The 20,000-nt window shown below is 47.0% G+C and overlaps 2 protein-coding genes across 2 annotated transcripts in view; both read right to left on the reverse strand.

Moving 5' to 3' along the window:
- The window catches only part of LOC126987542 (uncharacterized), a 139,815-nt gene that overhangs the window by 68,970 nt on the left and 50,845 nt on the right, over positions 1-20,000 (reverse strand). Inside the window, exon 2 of the mRNA XM_050844587.1 lies at positions 14,486-14,502. The gene's annotated coding sequence lies outside the window, so the exon portion shown is untranslated. The remainder of the gene's footprint in view (positions 1-14,485; positions 14,503-20,000) is intronic.
- LOC126987483 (outer mitochondrial transmembrane helix translocase-like) lies at positions 15,016-16,029 on the reverse strand. The gene has a single exon (XM_050844450.1). The coding sequence runs from the start codon at positions 16,027-16,029 to the stop codon at positions 15,016-15,018; it is 1,014 nt and encodes a 337-aa protein (XP_050700407.1).

The raw sequence follows: 20,000 nt of genomic DNA on the forward strand, positions 1-20,000 counted from the left end.
CCCGGCTGACCCCCTCTTTGGCCTTTAGAACTTATAATACCAACATCAGGTTCTCAAAATACCAAGCTTACTCCTCCCTCGCTCATTTCCCCGCCCCCACCCACACTCTCGCCACACATATTTTCCCGACATCCAGGCTCTCAAATTGCCAAGCTTACTCCTTCCTCGCTCATTTCCCCGCCCCCACCCACACCACGCATTTTCCTTCCCAACACCCACGCTCTCAAAATGCCAACCTTACTCCTACCTCGCTCATTTCCCCGCCCCCACCCACACCACGCATTTTCCTTCCCAACACCCACGCTCTCAAAATGCCAAGCTTACTCCTACCTCGCTCATTTTCTCCCCCCACTCAAACACACACCCCACCCAGCTTCACTCCTATTACCCACGCTCTCAAACCCCCAAGCTTACTCCTTCATCTAACTAGACCTTACAACAACAACAACAACCAAATCACAACACTCCCTACTGCTGGCTTTTAAGATCTACAACTATACATATTAATTAAGCACAACGTAAGCATCTCTGGAACTAGACTGCTTAAACTAACTCTTTCTGGCTTCATCTAACTAGACCTTATAACAACAACAACAACCAAATCACAACACCACCTCCTGCCGGCTCATAAACTTTACAACAATATCTTCAACACAAACAACACAACGTCATCATCTCTGAAACTAGACTGCTTAAATTAACTCTTTCTGGCTTCATCTATATTTTCAACACAAACAACACAACTTTATCGTCTCTGGAACTAAGCTGGTAAAATTAACTCTTTCTGGCTTCATCTAACTAGACCTTATAACAACAACAACCAAATCACAACACCACCTCCAGATGGCTCATAAACTTTACAACTATATCTTCAACACAAACAACACAACGTCATCATCTCTGAAACTAGACTGCTTAAATTAACTCTTTCTGGCTTCATCTAACTAGACCTTATAACAACAACAACCAAATCACAACACCACCTCCAGATGGCTCATAAACTTTACAACAATATCTTCAACACAAACAACACAACTTTATCGTCTCTGGAACTAAGCTGGTAAAATTAACTCTTCTTGGCTTCATCTAACTAGACCTTATAACAACAACAACCAAATCACAACACTACCTCCTGCCGGCTCATAAACTTTACAACTATATTTTCAACACAAACAACACAACTTTATCGTCTCTGGAACTAAGCTGGTAAATTTAACTCTTCTTGGCTTCATGTAACTAGACCTCACAACACCTGCTGGCTTTTAAGATCTACAACTGTACATATTAAACACAACGTCAGCATCTCTGGAACTGGACAGATTATCTCCTTTTGGCTGCTTCTTCTTCTACTGCATTTCACATCAGCATCAGTTTAATGGTTCCTGTCTTTGGTTTGCTCGCCTTTACGTAAATGAAAAAGTCTGGGAACCTCATTTGATTGGACGGGCCGCGCAGGTCAGTGGGTGGGCAGGTAGGCGAGGTCCGTCTCCCCTTCTTTTTTCCCTTTTTGTCTACCTCTTCTTTTAGGTGAATGCCGTCTCCCACAATACTCTCCACTCAATTAGGTTATGCTTTTTGTAAGTCTTTCATTCCTCTCCCTCCCTCCCTCCCTCTCTCGCTTGGCCTTACCCCGTACTATATATACCTCCCTATGTGTTCTCTTACCCACGATTCTTCTTCTCCTTCTCCTCCTCCTCCTAACCTAGCCTAACCTAACCTAAATCTAACCTAACCTAACCTAAACTAAACCTAACCTAACATAACCTAACCTAACCTAACCTAACATAACATAACATAACCTAGCCTAACCTAGCCTAACCTAACCTAACATAGCCTAACCTAGCCTTACCTAACCCATCCTCCTCTCCTACCCTTTCCTTCCCCCCATTCACAGTACCCTATCTTCACACACACACACACACACACACACACACACACACACGCACGCAACGCCGAAGCACCGCCACCTCTCTCCCACTCACTCCCACGCCAGATCCGCCCACCACTGAGTCACCGCCCCCGCCAAACCCCGTCCCGCCCCGCCCCCCCCTTCGACCCACCGGCCACTGTCAGTCTACAAAGGTAAAAGTGACAATTAGGTGCCGGCGCCGCGGGTGTTTGCTGGCCTCTTGGCGGGCACGGGAAGAGGAGGAGGAGGAGGAGGAGGAAAGAGAAAAAAACGGAGATAGAGTAGAAGGAAAAGGAAGAACAGATGAGAGGTAGGAAAAGGAGGAAGAAGAAGTAGGAGGAGGAAGAAAAAGAAGAAAAAGAAAAGAAGGAGGAGGAGGAGGAGGAGGAGGAAGAGAAAGAGAAAGAAGATGAAAAAGAAGAAAAAAAAGCAAAAATAAATAAATAGGAGAAAAGATGAAAAAGAAGAGGAAGAAGAAGACGAAGACGACGAAAAATTAAATGCAAAAAAAAAAACGGAGATAAAGGAGGGAAGAAGAGGAAGAAACAGAGAAGGAGAAAGTGAAGAAGGAGGAGGAGGAGGAGGAGGAAGACCAACGCTATAGTCCTCTTCAGTACCTCCATCCCTTTCCTCCTTTCCTCCTTCCTTCCTTCCTTCCTTCCCTACCATTAATAGCATCAAAAGGGGAGTTTGAGACGAGACTCGGATGGTTCTCTAAAGGCCGTGTGATTGCCCTTTGTGGTGGGGCTTCAAAGGCCTTAGCGATGCCCTTGGGTCCTTCTTGCCCCTACCGCCCTCAGGAAGAAAGAAATACAGACACAAAAGAAGATGGAGGAAGTTGAGTTAGTTAATACAAAGAGGAATATGGAGGAGAAAAATGAATTATATATGAAAGAAAAATAATGGCTCAATATGGCTAACTTTTACCACTTATTTTCTCCTTCTTGTTTATATTGTCTTTTTTCTTCTTTCTTCCCTTTGAATTCCTTCTTACTCACTCCCTTCCTTCCTTCCTTCCTTCCTTTTCTCCTTTCTTCCCTTTCCATCCCTTCTTACTCACTGCCTTCCTTCCTTCCTTTCTTCCTTTCTTCATTCCCATCCCATGACCCTGACTGGCCTACCTACCCCCCCCCCCCTCCCACACACACACACATCATTACTGAAAAAACAATACCGCCTCGCTTCGGCTTATTTTCTCTCTCCCTCTCGAGATCTCTGTCGCTCAAAGTCCCACCCTTGCCCTGCCCACGCGTGTTCCAGGGTTATGTTTTGCCTCATAATGTTTCCTCTCTTGTTTTTTCACCATTTACCGGGAAAGGATGCAAGGGAAGCGCAGAGCAACGTGATGGAAAGGCAAGGCAGGTGAGCTCCCATAGCGAGAGCACAAAAGAATGCACCCTGAAGATAATTAGTTGAGGTTTGAGAAGCAGGCGTCTTGATCGAGGGAGAAAAACAGTTCCGCCCAGAAAGAATACAGTCTCGTGGTTATTTTATATATATCAATGGCACTAGGCAGGATACGGTACACATGACTGCTGCGAGAGTGAAGCAGAAAAATGCACTCAGAAGATGATGTGAAATGAGAGGCAGGCGTCTTGATCGAGGGAGAAAAACAGTTCCGCCCAGAAAGAATACAGTCTCGTGGTTATTTTATATATATCAATGGCACTAGGCAGGATACGGTACACATGACTGCTGCAAGAGTGAGACAGAGAAATACACGCTTAAAATGATATGATATGAGAGGCAGGCGTCTTGATCGAGGGAGAAAAACAGTTCCGCCCAGAAAGAATACAGTCTCGTGGTTATTTTATATATATCAATGGCACTAGGCAGGATACGGCAAACATGGCTGCTGCAAGAGTGAGACATAGAAATACACGCTTAAAATGATGTGATGTGAGAGGCAGGCGTCTTGATCGAGGGAGAAAAACAGTTCCGCCCAGAAAGAATACAGTCTCGTGGTTATTTTATATATATCAATGGCACAAGGCAGGATACGGTACACATGACTGCTGCAAGAGTGAGACAGAGAAATACACGCTTAAAATGATATGATAAGAGAGGCAGGCGTCTTCATTATAGGGGAAAATTGCTCCTTCACATATAATACAGTCTCGCAGTTTTCCTTTATGTAGCAAAATAGCAAGGCAGGGCACAGTGACTCAGGCTGCTTCGATAGTAATACAGAAGGTACGTTAAGATCATTAAATATTATTAGAATACAGGCGTTTTGATGAAAGGGGGAAAACGGCTCCTTTCAAATATTATGCAGAATCTCAGTTTATCAAATTTTCATATTTTACAGAAAAAATATGGACCAAGGGACAAATGATTGGTTTTAATTAACCTGGTACCTGCGGGGATCATGTTTCTTAAAGGCCCCTCTAAGCGAGAATAGTGAGAAAAAAATCATCACTCACGCACATCATTTCATAATATATATCAACGCATTTGTGATCGGTTTATGCATCATCTATTTTGGGGGGTTTATATCACTGCACAAATTTGGCCCATCGCTGCTACACAGTAAAGCCACAAATTTGGCCCGTCGCTGCTACACAGTAAAGCCACAAATTTGGCCCGTCGCTGCTACCAGGTTAAGGAGTGTTTTTTCTTCTTCTTTTCTTACAGCAAAGGACAAATGGCTGGTTCCACAGTGCCATGTTCAATCGAGAATTTATTTCTATTAAAACCACTTCATTGGCCGTCTTTCTCTCTTCGAAGCTACTCATCTTTCCGGTTAGTGGGGTTTTAATGAGACAGGCAAAACCACTTCCACAACAGGGTAGTAGTGGGTGAACGGAACCTTAACCTTGTTAACTAAAACCATCACTCATGCAAACCACTTTATAATATACATTGACGGATTTGTGATCAGTTTATGCATCATCCATTTTTGGGGGGTTTATATCATGGCAAAAATTTGGCCCGTCGCTGATACACGGTAAAGCCACAAATTTGGCCCATCGCTGGTACAAGGTAAAGCCACAAATTTGGCCCATCGCTGGTACACGGTAAAGCCACAAATTTGGCCCATCGCTGGTACCGGGTTAATGCACACACTGCCGATGGCTGTACGTGAGGGCGAGGCAGACTTATGCCCGGCGATGGACGACGGCCGGGAATTGGTCCTCAGCAGCTGCCGCGAGTAAGCTGACTGGCCTGACAACACCGCCCTCGCCCACTCTGTCTTGATGACCCGCCAGCCACTCAGTCAGCCAGCCAGCCAAGCGCTCAGTCAACCAGTCAATCAATCAGCCAGTCAGTCCGTTAGTCTGTTAGTTAGTCAGTCAGTTAGTCAGTCAGCCAAACAGCCAACCAGTCAGTCAGTCAGTCAGCCAGTCAGTCAGTCAGCCACCCAAACAGCCAACCAGTCAGTCAGTCAGTCGGTCAGTCAGTCAGTCAGTCAGTCAGCCAATCAGTCAGCCAGATAGCCAGCCATTCAGTCAGTCAGTCACCCAGTTAGTCAGTCAGTCAATTAGCAAGCCAAGTCATCCAGTCATCCACCCCGCTAGTCAGCCATTCAGGAAACTATTGTCATCCACCCAGGCAGCCATGAACCCATCCACACACCAGTCCAGTCTTCCAGTCAGCCAGATGTCTTTTTTATGCATTCATTTGTCAAGCCAGTCACGTTACAGGCCAGCCAGTCAGTCAGTCAGCCACCACCAGCCAGTCAGCCACCGTGAAAATATGTCTGAGAAAAATAATGTGCGAAAGTTTGGCAGAGGAAAACCGAGGAGCGAACCAAACTCAGCCAGTCACTTTTCCAGCCAGTCAGCCAGTCAGCCACTTAACACGCTTGACAACAAAAATAGTGTACGAAAGATTGGCCGCGGAGGAGAGAGGAAGCAAGGAAGGAAAGGAAAGGAAAATAGAAGAGAAAAAATGATGAGGCAAAGGGTACAGGGAGAAAGGAAGGAAGCAAGGTGAAAAGCCATAAATGGAGAACACGAGGCAAAGAGAGAAGGAGGAAAGAAAATGAAAGATGAAAGAAATGAAAAAGAGGAAGAGGAGGTAAAGGATGATGCATAGAGGAAAGAGAAAGGATGAAGGAAGAAAGGAAAAGAAGACAGAGATAGAAGGAAGAATAGGAAAACGAAGGAAAACAAAACAAAAACGGGAAAAAAAGGAAAAGAAAATAACACAAGAAAACAAGAAGAAGGAGGAACCAGAGAAAAGGGAAAGAAAAATTATAAAAAAACAGTGAATCGGAAAATAGGAAAACCGAGATGATAAAAAAGACGAAGAAAGGAGAGACAGAAGGAAACACTAAGAGGAGAAAATAACAAAAAAAAAAGGAAAAAAGAAAAAGCGACAAGGACAGCGGAGGAAGGAACCAAAGAGAGAGAAAAAAAAGAAGGAAAATGAGGAGAGAGAAGAAAAAATAACAGAATCAGAGGCATTTAAGGATGGAAGGAAGGAAGGAAGAAAACTGAGAGACAAAACAGAGAGGAAGAGAAGGGAAGGCGAAGGAAGGGAGAGAAATCAGAGAGGAAGGAAAAACAGAAGAAAAAAGAAGGAGGAGGAGGAGGAAAGTTATCACAACCAGGAAATTTCTGAAGCCTTGAAGGAAGAGACCAAATGGAACGTTTAATCAAATTACAAAGGGAGAGAGAGAGAGAGAGAGAGAGAGAGCAATAAAGAAATGTGTAATCGTGGCCCAAAACAAATATCCGCCTGACCAAGACATGAACAAACACGTTAATAAACCTCTCTCTCTCTCTCTCTCTCTCTCTTGCTTCTTCATTTCCTTTCCCTCCTTTTTCCTATTCTTAGTCTCAACTTTTCACTTCACCTTCTCCTCTTCCTCCTCCTTCTCCACCTCTTCCTCCTCCTCCTCCCCCCCACACACCCACTCACCCACCCACCAATACCCACCCCCACCACTACCCACCCACACACACACAAAACAAACTCCATATTATGAGAGGAGGAGGAGCCAGAACCGAAATTAATAACGGGAAACGAAGATGACTGTTTTTCTCTCACTCTCCCGGACAATAATAAAACAGCGAACGGACGTGAGGTGAGGTGAGGCGCCTTGTCTGAGAATTTAATCACTTTGCAGTAACTAAAAATAGATAGAGGAAGAATAGCGATAGAATATCCTAAGTCTATGTACACCAAGTCAAGTCATACGCAGGTTTGTGGGAGGAGACACGGCCGAGGCGTGGTTCATGCGTGACACTGCTTGGAGCCAAACTAGAGAATGTAGAAACAGGGATTTAGAGAAAACGAGGAAAGGCGGACTAATTTAAATCAATCACACCCCACACCGCCGTTTGTAGGCAATGGAATTACAGTCACGCAATAGCACAATAAAATGACATATTTTTTCGTCAGTGGCTTGCCTGAACGCGCTGTGAAAGGAGGCGAGAATGCACATCCAGTAATATCGGCGATGGATTTCTAAAGAGCTCGGGAGAAAGATGAAGTTAAGTAATAAGCGGAAAGGTTTGCGGAGAAAGTATGCTAAATCAAGCCCTTTCCAGTAAGCATATCGTTGGAACTGACCTCAAGGGAACGGTCGAGGCAGGGACAGTTTGCAATGTTATTTCTAAAGAGGGCGGAAGAAAAACACACCCAAGAAATATGCGAAAAAGTACGTGGAAAAAGAATATTAAATCAGATCCTTTGCGTAAAAAAGTACAGTATCTTCCCAATTTCCCATCGAGCATATCGTTGGAACTGACCTCAAGGGAACGGTCGAGGCAGGGAAAGGTTGTAATACCGGCGGTACTTGAAGATTTCTAAGAGCACAAGAATGACAAACTTAAGAATTATGCGAACAAAAGTGAGTGGAAAAAGTATGTAAAATCAAGTACTTGGCGTTAGAAAATTCTCCCTCTTCACATAGAGACATTGTTGGAACTGATCTCAAGGGACCGGCCGAGGCAGGGAGAACTTGTGATATCAGCGGAAGATTTCTAAAGAGGCCGAAGAAAGACAAACTTAAGAAATATGCGAAGAAGTGGAAAAAAGTATGTCAAATCAAATATCTTTCCATTGAGATATTGTTGAAACTGATCTCAAGGGACCGGCCGAGGCAGGGAGAACTTGTGATATCAGCGGAAGATTTCTAAAGAGAGGGAAAAACGACAAACCCAAGAAATATGCGAAAAAGTGGAAAAAAGTATGTCAAATCAAGTCCATCTTCCCATTGAGATATTGTTGAAACTGATCTCAAGGGACCGGCCGAGGCAGGGGGAACTTGTGATATCAGCGGAAGATTTCTAAAGAGGGCGAAGAAAGACAAACTTCAGAAATATGTGAAAAAAAGTACGCGATAAAGAAAGTCAAATTAAGTTCATACCGTTAAAAATTCTCCCTCTTCCCATTGATGGAGTGGCGGAGGATCGAGAGGAGAGAAAAGATTGGGGGAAGGGAAGGGAAAGAGTGCAAGGAGACTTTCAAGAGTTACAAACTTGATAATGTAGGAGAGAAAAAGTAGGAGAGGACGGCGGAGGCGAGGTACAAACTATGTGACAATAACCTGAAAAGTATGTGTGTGTGTGTGTGTGTGTGTGTGTGTGTGTGTGTGTGTGTGTGTGTGTGTGTGTGTGTGTGTGTGTGTGTGTGTGTGTGTAAACAGCAGGAAAACTCTTTTTCTTCCTATTATTGAGAAAGTTATTTGATGTGAAAGGAAAGGGAGGAAGGGAGGGAGGAAGAAGGAAAGAGAAGAGAGAGAGAGAGAGAGAGAGAGAGAGAGAGAGAGAGAGAGAGAGAGAGAGAGAGAGAGAGAGAGAGAGAGAGAGAGAGCAATATAAAGAAGATGCGCAAGAAAGGAAATAGAAAAGGGTTGACAGAGTAAGGTCGAGCATGTATACGATCCAAACCTCTTCAGACACGCAACAAAGAGCATCTAATCGCCTTCAAAGAGCCAATGCGATCCTCTTGATATTTTTCGTTCTCTCCTTTCACCGTTTGACCAAGGAGAGGATTTCAGTATTTTTATCGCATTTTTATTAGTTTTCTAGAAGAGATTTTTAAGCAATTTTTTTTTTCGCTCTGCTAACATAATTCCCGTCTCTCTCTCTCTCTCTCTCTCTCTCTCTCTCTCTCTCTCTCTCTCTCTCTCTCTCTCTCTCTCTCTCTCTCTCTCTCTCTCTCTCTCTCTCTCTCTCTCTCTCTCTCTCTCTCTCTCTCTCTCTCTCTCTCTCTCTCTCTCTCTCTCTCTCTCTCTCTGTGTGTGTGTGTGTGTGTGTGTGTGTGTGTGATTCAGCATCTTTCCTTTTAAGCCGGTTTCGCATCCCTTCCTTACCCCGCCTGGCCTGCATACCTGCGGTCGCTTCCCACCGACTCAGCGCGGGAAACGAGCCGAGCCAGCAGGGACACAAGCTTACTGGATCTTCACTCACTGCACGCTCCTCTGCTTGCTGTCTTAAAATTAACGCTACTCGGGTCCACATATCCTTCTGGGCTTAGGGTCGTATTTTAAAACATTTCGTCGCCCAAGTTCACATATTTGACAAGGCTTTCGTATGAGTTTAGGTCAATTCCAGGAGTAGTTTTATGACCATGGTGGTAGTTTGACCCTTCCTCAGTAGCATGAAACTAAAAAAGCACTCATTAGAACCCGATTAAGCCCCTCTTTGACCTTTAGAAATAGTTGATGTGAGAAGCGACAGTATCCGGCCTTACACACACACACACACATTCACACATCTGATGAGGCTTTCGTAGAGGCTGTGTTAGTATTTCCATGAGTAGTTTTATGAGCCTAGTGACAGTTTGACAAGGCTTCTGCACCGTGAACGTGGAAAGCACTCTTGAGAACCCGACTAATCTCCTTTGTGGCCTTGGGAAATGGTTGTTGTGAGAACCGAAAGCATTTGAGAATACAAGCTCTTGACGTAAAAAAAGGATGGAGAGAGAGAGAGAGAGAGAGAGAGAGAGAGAGAGAGAGAGAGAGAGAGAGAGAGAGAGAGAGAGAGAGACAGCAATACAAAGAAGCGAAGGGAGGTGCAAAAGAAAGGATAAAGAAAAGGGTTGAAAGAGTAAGGTCGAGCATGTAGACGATCCAAACCTCTTCAGACACGCAACAAAGAGCATCTAATCGCCTTCAGAGAGCCAATGCGATCCTCTTGATATTTTTCGAGAGAGAGAGAGAGAGAGAGAGAGAGAGAGAGAGAGAGAGAGAGAGAGAGAGTCCTATTTGTTTCTCTGCCCCGTGCTAACAAAAAAAAAAGTAAGTATTGCAAATATTCACTCCAGCTGCAGGAAATTGGACGAGACATACTGATTACTCCAACACGCCCCGCCCCGCCCCGCCCCGCCCCGCCCCGCCCCACCTGGTTCACTTTCTACTTTAACCCTTCCCTCTGCGTTCCCTTCCCCTCGAGTCTGCCCCTCTACCCTTCCTCTTCGCTCCTTTCCTCTCCCCTTCCGTCTCCACTTCTCCTCTCACACCTTGTACCCCCTCTACTTCTTCCTTCTTTCTCCTCCTCTCTCTCCCCTTTCCTCTTCCTCTTTCTCTTCCTCTCCCCTTTCGTCTTCATTTCTCCCCTCTCCCCTTGCACCCCCTCTACTTCTTCCTTCTTTCTCCTCCTCTCTCTCCCCTTTCCTTTTCCTCTTACTTTTCCTCTCCCCTTTCGTCTTCATTTCTCCCCTCTGCCCTTGCACTCCTCCCCTTCCCATATACTTCTTCCTTCTTTCTCTTCCTCTCTCTCCTCTTTCCCTTTCCTCTTTCTCTTCCTCTCCCCTTTCGTCTTCATTTCTCCCCTCTCCCCTTGCACTCCTCCCCTTCCCATATACTTCTTCCTTCTTTCTCTTCCACTCCCTCCTCTTTCCCTTTTCACTTTCTCTTTACGCTCCACTTCATCCTTCTGTCCTCCCTCTCCCTCTCTCCCTTGCTGGACTGGTTGGTTTGGGCGTCCCGCGAGAACACGGATCACTCTCCCCTCAGCGCCGCCTCGCCCCGTGCCATTATAGACAAACCCTGGATCCAGAGGGCGAGAGGGCCAGGCCGAGGTTGGGTGGGGCCGGGCAGATGCTAGGCGGGCGAAAGCGGCGGTTGTGAGGCTAATAACCTAACCTAACCTAACCTAACCTAACCTAATCTAACCTAACCTAACCTAACCTAACCTAACCTAACCTAACGTAATAACCTAACCTAACCTAACCTAACCTAACCTAAGGGCCATAATTTTAAACATTTCTGCGCCCAAGAACACGTAATTTACTAGTCTATCGTGGGAGTTTAGGGCATTTCCAGGGGTACTTTTATGACCCTGGTGGTAGTCTGAGCCTTCTTCTGTACCGTGAACCTAAAAGAACACTCATTGGAACTCGATTAACCTCCTTTTTGGCCCTTGGGATTAGTTGGTGTGACAATGTTATTAAACTCTTCAGAACCCCTCAGACCATCTATTTCCAAAGGTTCTCGAGAAAATTGTCGGGGTTTCCATGGGGTGGTTTCATGAGCCTGGTGGTAGTTTGGCAAGGCTTCCTCGGCGTGAACGGGAAAATACACACAGGACAACCCGATGGATCTTCTCTGCGGGTGTAAAAAAAAAAAAAAATAAATAAATAAATAAATAAAAAGTCGAAACAAGAACCCGAAGAGTGTGAGTGTGGGGTGAGGTTAGGTGGGGTGGGTTGGGGTAAGAAGGGGTGGGCTGATCTGACGTGGGGTGGGGTGGGGTGGGTGGGGGTCTAGTCTCATCAGCTGCATTAAAAAGAAGAAGCTGAAAAGGAGAAAACGGTCTATGAACTAACATGAAGAAAAATGATAAAAAAAAATAGCATTGACGAACAGAGATAAATTAAAGGTAAATTTTGTCACACGTGCAGGAAAAGGTGAGTAGGACCAGGGACGTGTCGGGATAGGCTGTCGCTGTCTCTGTCTCTGTCTGTGTCTGTCTCTGTTCTCTCCCTATCGCTCGCTTTCTCTTTCTATCTGTCTAAGAAGGATGCGGAGGAGGAGGAAGATGAGGAGAAGGATGTGGAGATGGAGGGAGAAAACGAGGAGAAACAGGCGGGAAAAGAGGAGGAGGAGGAGGAGGAGGAGGAGGAGAAGGAAGTGGAGATGGAGGGAGAAAAGGAGGAGAAAAAGGAGGGAAAAGAGGAGGAGGAGGAGGAGGAGGAGGAGGAGGAGAAGGAAGTGGAGATGGAGGGAGAAAAGGAGGAGAAACAGGAGGGAAAAGAGGAGGTGGAGGAGGAGGAGGAGGAGGAGGAGGAGGAGGAAGAGAACTAGGACGAGGAAGAAAACAATAGGGAGATAAAAGAGAACAGAGAAGGACGAGGAAATGGAGAACAAAAAAAGGAAAAGGAGAGGAGGTGGAGGACAGGAGGAAGAGGAGGAGGAGGAGGAAGAAGAGGAAGAGGAGGATAGGTGCTTCAGACTTCGCTCCTTAGTGAATAGAAACGGCTAGATTTTTTCCTTAAGCGCCTCAAGTTTAATCTGAGAGCATTATTAAGGAAAAAAGTAATTACCTAAACTTTGCAACACTCATCATTATCCAGCCAGAGAGAGAGAGAGAGAGAGAGAGAGAGAGAGAGAGAGAGAGAGAAGAAAAAAAGAAAGCGAGAGAGAATTACGTCAAGGCTTTTCATCACCTCCTTCCCCTTTCAAGCGACTCTTTATAACTCTTAAGCCGCCATTCTTTAAGAGCTTCCCCTTAAAACTCGGCAACCTTCCGTTTTCTTATCTACCGACCGGCGCCTCAGAGTTGAAGGAAGTCTTTCATTATCAAGATTATAAAGCAAAGACAAAATATAAAGCGCGGGTCAACAGACAGAAGCCATATTTTGACACTGATATGTATAAGCAAGTGAAAGAAAACTGTTTACTACGTTACTTAGGTTTTTGTGGTGTCATGCTTGGAGGATATAAAACACACACACACATAATGACATAAATAAACAAACAAAAGAGAGAGAGAGAGAGAGAGAGAGAGAGAGAGAGAGAGAGTAGACGCTAACGCAACAACAACAACAACACTGGCTGACTGGTGACTGGCTGACTGGCTAACTGGAGGGAGGGGGTGACTGGCTGGCTGTAGAGGGAAGGGGGTTATGGCTGACTAGCTGACTGTAGGGGGGTGAGAGGTGACTGACTAGCTGGGGGGAAGAGGGTGACAGGCTGGGTGGCTGTATGTGGGAGAGGCTGACTGGCTGACTGGCTGACTGGCTGACTTGCTTTTGGGTGGGAAGGCGCGTGAGGCAAAGGACCATATTCTTAAGCATTGCCGCCCATGCACACACGCAACTGGAAAGGCTTTCGTATAAGTCGTGGGGGCATTCCCTTTGGTAGCTTTATGTTCCTTGTGGCAACTGGCAAGGCTTTCGTAGAAGTCGTGGGGCATTTCCATTGGTAGCTTTGTGTTCCTTGTGGCAGGCTGGCAAGGCTTTCGTAGAAGTCGTGGGGCTTTCCATTGGTAGCTTTGTGTTCCTTGTGGCAGGCTGGCAAGGCTTCTCCATCATGAACGAGAAAAAACACTCACACGAACTCGATCAATCTCCTTTTGGGCTTTTGGAAGGAGTTGACGTGAGAGGCGGAGGAGGCGTCTGAGCATACCGCCCGAGGAATGGATGTGCGGGCAGTGGCTGGGCGGACTTGGCTTACCGGCGAGAAAAATGTCCTTTATGTAGAATAATAAAACCAAAACACGAAGATAAACAAAGTAACAGAGTGGTCGGCGCACGGAAGGGCAACACACACAAGATACAGCGGCAAGACGAAAGGCCAATATATAACTTAGTACAATGACACAATACACTTCTGGCGACTGACTGCATGCACACTCTCTCCTCCAGACACACAAGCGGACACATAACTCTGCGGGAAGGGCGGGGGTGGGCATGTGGCTGTCCCTGTGTTAAGAACTGGCAAGGAAGCGTTTTAATTAAGAACCCCGGCATAAGGACGCGGAGCAAAGGAGGAAAGGAGCCGTGGGGAGAATACCTTTGTTCAATGTATTATTATCTGGGTGTGAGTAGGGTGGTGGCAGCAGGGTGTGGGCAGGGTGTGAGCAGGGCAGGGTGTGGGAGCAGGGCGTAGGCAGGGTGTGGACCGGGTCGTGGCGGCGGACAGGCGTGGGCAGGGCATGATCAGGGCGTGGGCAGGGAGTGGGCTTTGCGTGGGCCGGGCGTGGCTCCCGTGCTGGCGTGCCGCTGATGGCCGTCATCGCGGGGAGCGGCTTGCCTCGGGAACTTGGAAGCGACAAAGTCAGATTTAAGTCGGCGGTGAATGGCCGACAATTTGCTTGGCGGCGCAAGTTTGCTTTTTCCTCCTTGGCTGCGAGGAGGCGGGATTTGTCTGTCTTTGTATCTGCCTGTCTGTCAGTCTGTCTGTCTGTCTGCATGTATGTGTGTCCGTCTGACTTTTAAGGGTCTGTTTGAGCGGTGCTTGGAACACTTCGCTTTCCTGACTGGGCTGGGCGCTAGGGACCCGTAGCAAGGAGGATCAGGTAAAGCACGGGCTGGTGCTGGACACTAACGCGCTCTCCTTCGCCTACGAGCTGTGTAAAAAGGGGCGAGAGGAGGCACTTACTCACCCCCTCCAGGACCCCTCGCAGCCAGCCTCAGTATAATCTTTGCGTGCGCGGCTTGCTCTCAGGACTTACTTACCGTCCGGTGCCGTGAATCTGAGGACAATAGAAGAAAACGGATTAGTACACATACACTGGTGATAATGAAAAAAGAAGACAATGAATCGATACACATATCTCCCTATAACGAGAGCATATATACTTGAGCTACGCGTCGCCCCGGAGCTCAATTCCGGCACATTAGCCCTTGAGCCTGTGGTGGGTAAGTACCCGTTACCTGGGACACAGGGCTCCTGTGACATTAGGACACAAGAACATCCGGGGTACCGGTTTACTTTCCTCAGGATTGGAGGTTAATCATGGAGAGAAGGGGAGAGAGAGAGAGAGAGAGAGAGAGAGATTGAGCAGAGTTGTGTGGACAGAGATTAAAGTAAAGAGAGGCTGTGAGTCTGTATCGTGTGAGCATCGCGAGAAAAAACAAGATGAGGACGCGGCGGAAACAAAGGAGGGCGAGATGAAGGCCGGGCCGCCGCCGGGCCCACGTGTGTTCAGGAAGGAAGGAACACCGTGGACAGCCGTGCACGACAAAGGCTCAGCCGGCGGTCCAGCTTACATGTACATGTGGCTGGGCGGGTTGTTGTTGTCGCCTATATCCCGGGCGTTGGTGAGCGCCTCGAGAAAGTCCTCCATGGACAGCGGGCCGAGGCTGTCCCGCTCACTCAGCGGCGAGGCGCTGGAGCCGGAGCGGCCCTCGGCCTGCCGCACCAGGCGCGTGATGGCCGCGTAGCGACAAAGCTCGTACAGGTCCGAGCCGGAGAAACCCTCGCTGCGCCCGGCCAGGAGGAGGAGGTCCACGTCCGGCGCCAGCTGGGTGTGCCGCAGCGTTACTTTGAGGATCTCGAGGCGCTGCTCTAAGTCGGGAAGCGGAAACTCTAACTGCACCGGCAGGCGACGGAGAATGGCCGAGTCGATAGCCAGGCGGCGGTTGGTGGCGGCCAGCACCAGCACGCGGGCGGCGGGGTCGGTGGTGAGGCCGTCCCACAGCGTCAGGAACTGGGCCTTCATGGTGACGTCCGTCCCGTACTCCGTGTCGCGGCGCGTGCCCAGGAAGATGTCGGCCTCGTCCACGAAGATGACGGACGGCTGCAGGCGGTTTGCCGTGGAGAATAGCGCCGCCGTCATCTTCTCTGTCTCACCCACGAACTTGTCCTTGATGCTGGACACGTCAAAGTTGATGAACACTGCGTTGATGTCCTTGGCAATGGCCTTGGCCACCATGGTCTTACCGCAGCCCGGCGGCCCGAAAAGCAGCACGCCCTTGGGCGGCATCACGAGAGGGTCCCCGCGCGTGACGGTGCTCCGCATGGGGTAGATCACCTGCCGCTTGATGACGCCTATCAGGTCGTCCAGGCCGGCAATGTCTGCCCAGGTGACGCTGATGGCGGCGGGCAGCACCACGTGCTGCAGCACCGCCCGCTGGTGAAACCCGAGGCCTGCCGGGGGCCGGTACGGTCTCGGCGAGCCCTGATGCTGCTGCTGCTGGCTCACCACCCGCCGCCTCCGGCACATGAACAGCACCAGGAGCACCACCGTCGCCCCTGCTGCGCCCACTGCCAGGATCATATTTGAACCCTTCATGGTGACCGACAACGCAACAAACAGAAAACAAATGGGGAAAAAATATGGCCAATGTAGAACGTAGAGGAGAGGCATGGATGTGAATGAGGGGAGGATATAAAGAAGGAAAAGAGAAGGGAGGGTAAGAAAGGGAAGGAAAGGAAAAAGGGTTAAGGGTTAATAAGGATGAACGGGAGTGAGAGAAAGGGTAGAGAGGTGGAGCTAAAGAATGGGGGTGCGGAGGGAGGAGAAGGTAGGGCTGATGGGGTGAGGAGAGGGAAAAGAATATGAAAGCCAGAGAAAAGGGGGAGGGAGAGAAAAGGGAGGGAGAAGCATTGAAGGAGGGGAAAGAGGAATAAAGGGAGGACTGGGGGAGAAGACAGGACCAAGGAAAGAGAGAGAGAGAGAGAGAGAGAGAGAGAGAGAGAGAGAGAGAGAGAGAGAGAGAGAGAGAGAGAGAGAGAGAGAGAGAGAGAGAGAGAGAGAGAGGAAGAAACAGACAGACAAACAAAGAGATAGACACAGACAGAAAGAGACAAACAGAGACAGACAGACAGGAGGAAAGAAGCAATTTACATCCGTCAAGTTAACCCAAGGCAAGACAGACAGACACAGACAGTTGACGCTAAGTTCCCAGGCCGAGCAGAAGCGACGTGGTAATTGGACGAACTATATATAACGTGACGCGCTCTCTCTCTCTCTCTCACACACACACACACACACACACAGGGTTCGCGGGGTAATGAGGCACTGAGAGGATCTATGACATCGTTCACATCGCTGCAAAGTCAAGGCGATATATTTCCTACCTCGACGATTTCCAACGCGCCGCCGCCCCGCCCCGCCCCGCCTGGCCTGACGAGCTTAGCGGGGGAGAGGTGGAATTATGGGACCTTTGCAACCGGCTCATACTCACTCGCCTCATCTGTACTTTCTCCTTTTTTTTCTCTCTTTCATTCTTTTTTTCAATCATTCTTTCTTTCTTTCTTTCAATCATTCTTTCTTTCTTTCTTTCAATCATTCTTTCTTTCTTTCTTTCAATCATTCTTTCTTTCTTTCTGTCAATCATTCTTTCTCTCTTTCTTTCTTTCTTTCAATCATTCTTTCTTTCTTTCTTTCAATCATTCTTTCTTTCTTTCTTTCAATCATTCTTTCTTTCTTTCTTTCAATCATTCTTTCTTTCTTTCTTTCAATCATTCTTTCTTTCTTTCAATCATTCTTTCTTTCTTTCTTTCAATCATTCTTTCTTTCTTTCTTTCAATCATTCTTTCTTTCTTTCTTTCAATCATTCTTTCTTTCTTTCTTTCTTTCAAGAGTTTTTGGTTTGGCAAGGTTTGTTTATGCAAAGAATAATGTAAATATATCATAATTGTTTAAGCAAAGAAAACAAAAAAAATACAAAAGGAGCTACAAATGGTTCTGACGAATAAAATCCTTAATTTCTTTCTTGAATAAAAAGTAATTATTTGTTTTTTCTAAAGCCTTTTTGTTTAGCGGCAAGGAATTAAAGAACTTGGGGCCCGTGTATAAAATGCTATTTCTATATAGAGCTGCTCTAAACCGTGGATATATCAGGTCAAGGTTGCTACTTCTGGTCTGGTATATATTGTCAACTAATTTAAATATATCATTTCCTGTATAATTGGTAAGCATTTTATAGATTAATGACAGTGAGAAATATTTGTGCATTGATACAAAGTTTAACATTTTTAAGGAAGAAATATGTTCATTTACAGAGTCAAATTTACCTAAAAAAAAAATACATCTGACAATTTTATTTTGTGCTCTTTGGACTTCGTGAAGAAATGATGGCCAAGTGCTGCGCAAACGGACACACAGTATGTTAAGGTGTAGTAAACACTAATGACACTAAGGTGTGTGTGTGTGTGTGTGTGTGTGTGTGTGTGTGTGTGTGTGTGTGTGTGTGTGTGTGTGTTGAGTTGAGTGTTTGGTGACTCTGTTTGGCTGTTTGATTTTCACGCGGGCCAATGAATAACGCCCGGCTGAATGTTTGCTTTAGTGAGGCTGAAGGGAACACGGCTGGGCGACGGGACGGAGGGAGGGAGCGCAGGCTGGACCAGGCGGAGAGAGGGAGAGGGGTAATAACACAGTCCATACGAGACTGAGCGCCGTATTCTCAAACATTTCTGCGTTGAACTCCCACATTTCATAAGACTTTCCTGGGGGCTGTGGGCGTATTCTGGGGTAACTTTATGACCCTGATGGTTGTTTGACTCTTCTTCTGCAGTGTGGACGGAAAAAAAAATATTAGAACCTAGTTGATCTCTTTTGTGGCCTTAGGAAATACTTAATGCGAGAGAAGAGTGTCTGAGAATATCATCCTAAGGGAGGCAGGGAGGGAGAGGGGTAACACAGCCTAGACGAGAGACGGAGAGAGGGAGGGAGACGAAGGGACGAACGGAAACGAGGGGGCGGGAAGTCGGCGGGAGGGAGAGGGAGGGACGAATGGATAGAGGAGAGGCTGCGCGGGACGGAGGGAGGAACGCGAGCCTAAACAACTTAACTGTCATTTTAGGTCACAGTTGGGAAATGCGTGACATGCTACCTGACCTGACCACGTGATCATGACCTCCCACCCTTAGGCTCCCCCCCAGGGCTAGACAAGGGGGTTGGATAGCACTGTGTTGCCCCTGGGAGAGCAAAACGTCTTGGGTGTTTTGAGTGCGTGAGAGGGACCCCGCTACCAAGATGACCTCTCCCGACACTTAAAGAGGAAGAGGAAAAGGTAAAGAGGACAAGATGAGAAGAGGGAAATTAAGAAACAAGGTATCCACGCTTAATTAACTTACAACTTGCATCAAACTTGGATACACGCGCCTGGAAAACCAAGGAGTGAATTAATATGAGCAGAGACCATTGGAAAGGGGAACATTAGGACGGAGGGACGAACGCAAGCCTAAACAACTTATTAAAGGTATCCACGCTTAATTAACCTACAACTTGCATCAATCTTGGATACACGCGCCTGGAAAACTTAGGAGTGACTTAATATGTGCAGAGACCATTGGAAAGGGGAACATTAGGACGGAGGGACGAACGAGAGCCTAAACAACTTATTAAAGGTATCCACGCTTAATTAACTTACAACTTGCATCAAACGGGGATACACGCGCCTGGAAAACCTATAGGAGTGAAGTAAGGTAGTTTCTGAACACCTCTCCTCCCGAAATTGACGTCTCTTTCGGCCACCTCTTTGGATTCTTTTTAGGAGCAGCGAGTAGCGGGCTTTTTTTTTATTATTGTTTCATTTTCTGTGTGCCCTTGAGCTGCCTCCTTTGTTGTAAAAAAAAAATATGTGCAGAGATCATTAGAAAGTAGGAATATGGGGAAGGGACGCGAGCCTTAACAACTTCAACAAAACAGGGATTCACGCTTACGACTTACACCACAAGGGGACAGGTACGCGCGCCGGCAACACCTACGAGTGAAGTAAAGAAAAAGAGGAGGGAGGGAAAAGAGCATTAGGTAGTGGGAACATGAGTAGGAAGGGACACAGCCTAAACCACTTCAACAAAACAGGGATTCACGAGTAAAGAAACACACACACACACACACACACACACACACACACACACACCTTGCCTTGCGTGAGATTGGCGTAATAAGCTTGTCGGTAAGTCTCGCGGGGCAGCTTCAACACAAGGAGAGGAGAGGAGAGAGAGGGAGGGAGAGAGAGAGGGAGGGAGGGAGAGAAAGAGATGGAGGGAGAAAAAAAAGAAAGATAGAAAAGAAATACAAAATAGGAGAGAAGTAAAGGAGAGAGAAAGAAAAAAGGAAGGTAAGGAGAGAGAGAGAGAGAGAGAGAGAGAGAGAGAGAGAGAGAGAGAGAGAGAGAGAGAGAGAGAGAGAGAGAGCAAAAAGACTTAAGAAAAAACTTGCTTTACTTTTATAATGTTATCATCGCCTCAAGACACCATCCCTTCCCCCCACCCCCCTCTCTCTCTCTCTCTCTCTCC

Source organism: Eriocheir sinensis, chromosome 65, assembly GCF_024679095.1.
Source record: "Eriocheir sinensis breed Jianghai 21 chromosome 65, ASM2467909v1, whole genome shotgun sequence".
In the NCBI taxonomy this organism is placed as follows: Eukaryota; Metazoa; Arthropoda; class Malacostraca; order Decapoda; family Varunidae; genus Eriocheir; species Eriocheir sinensis.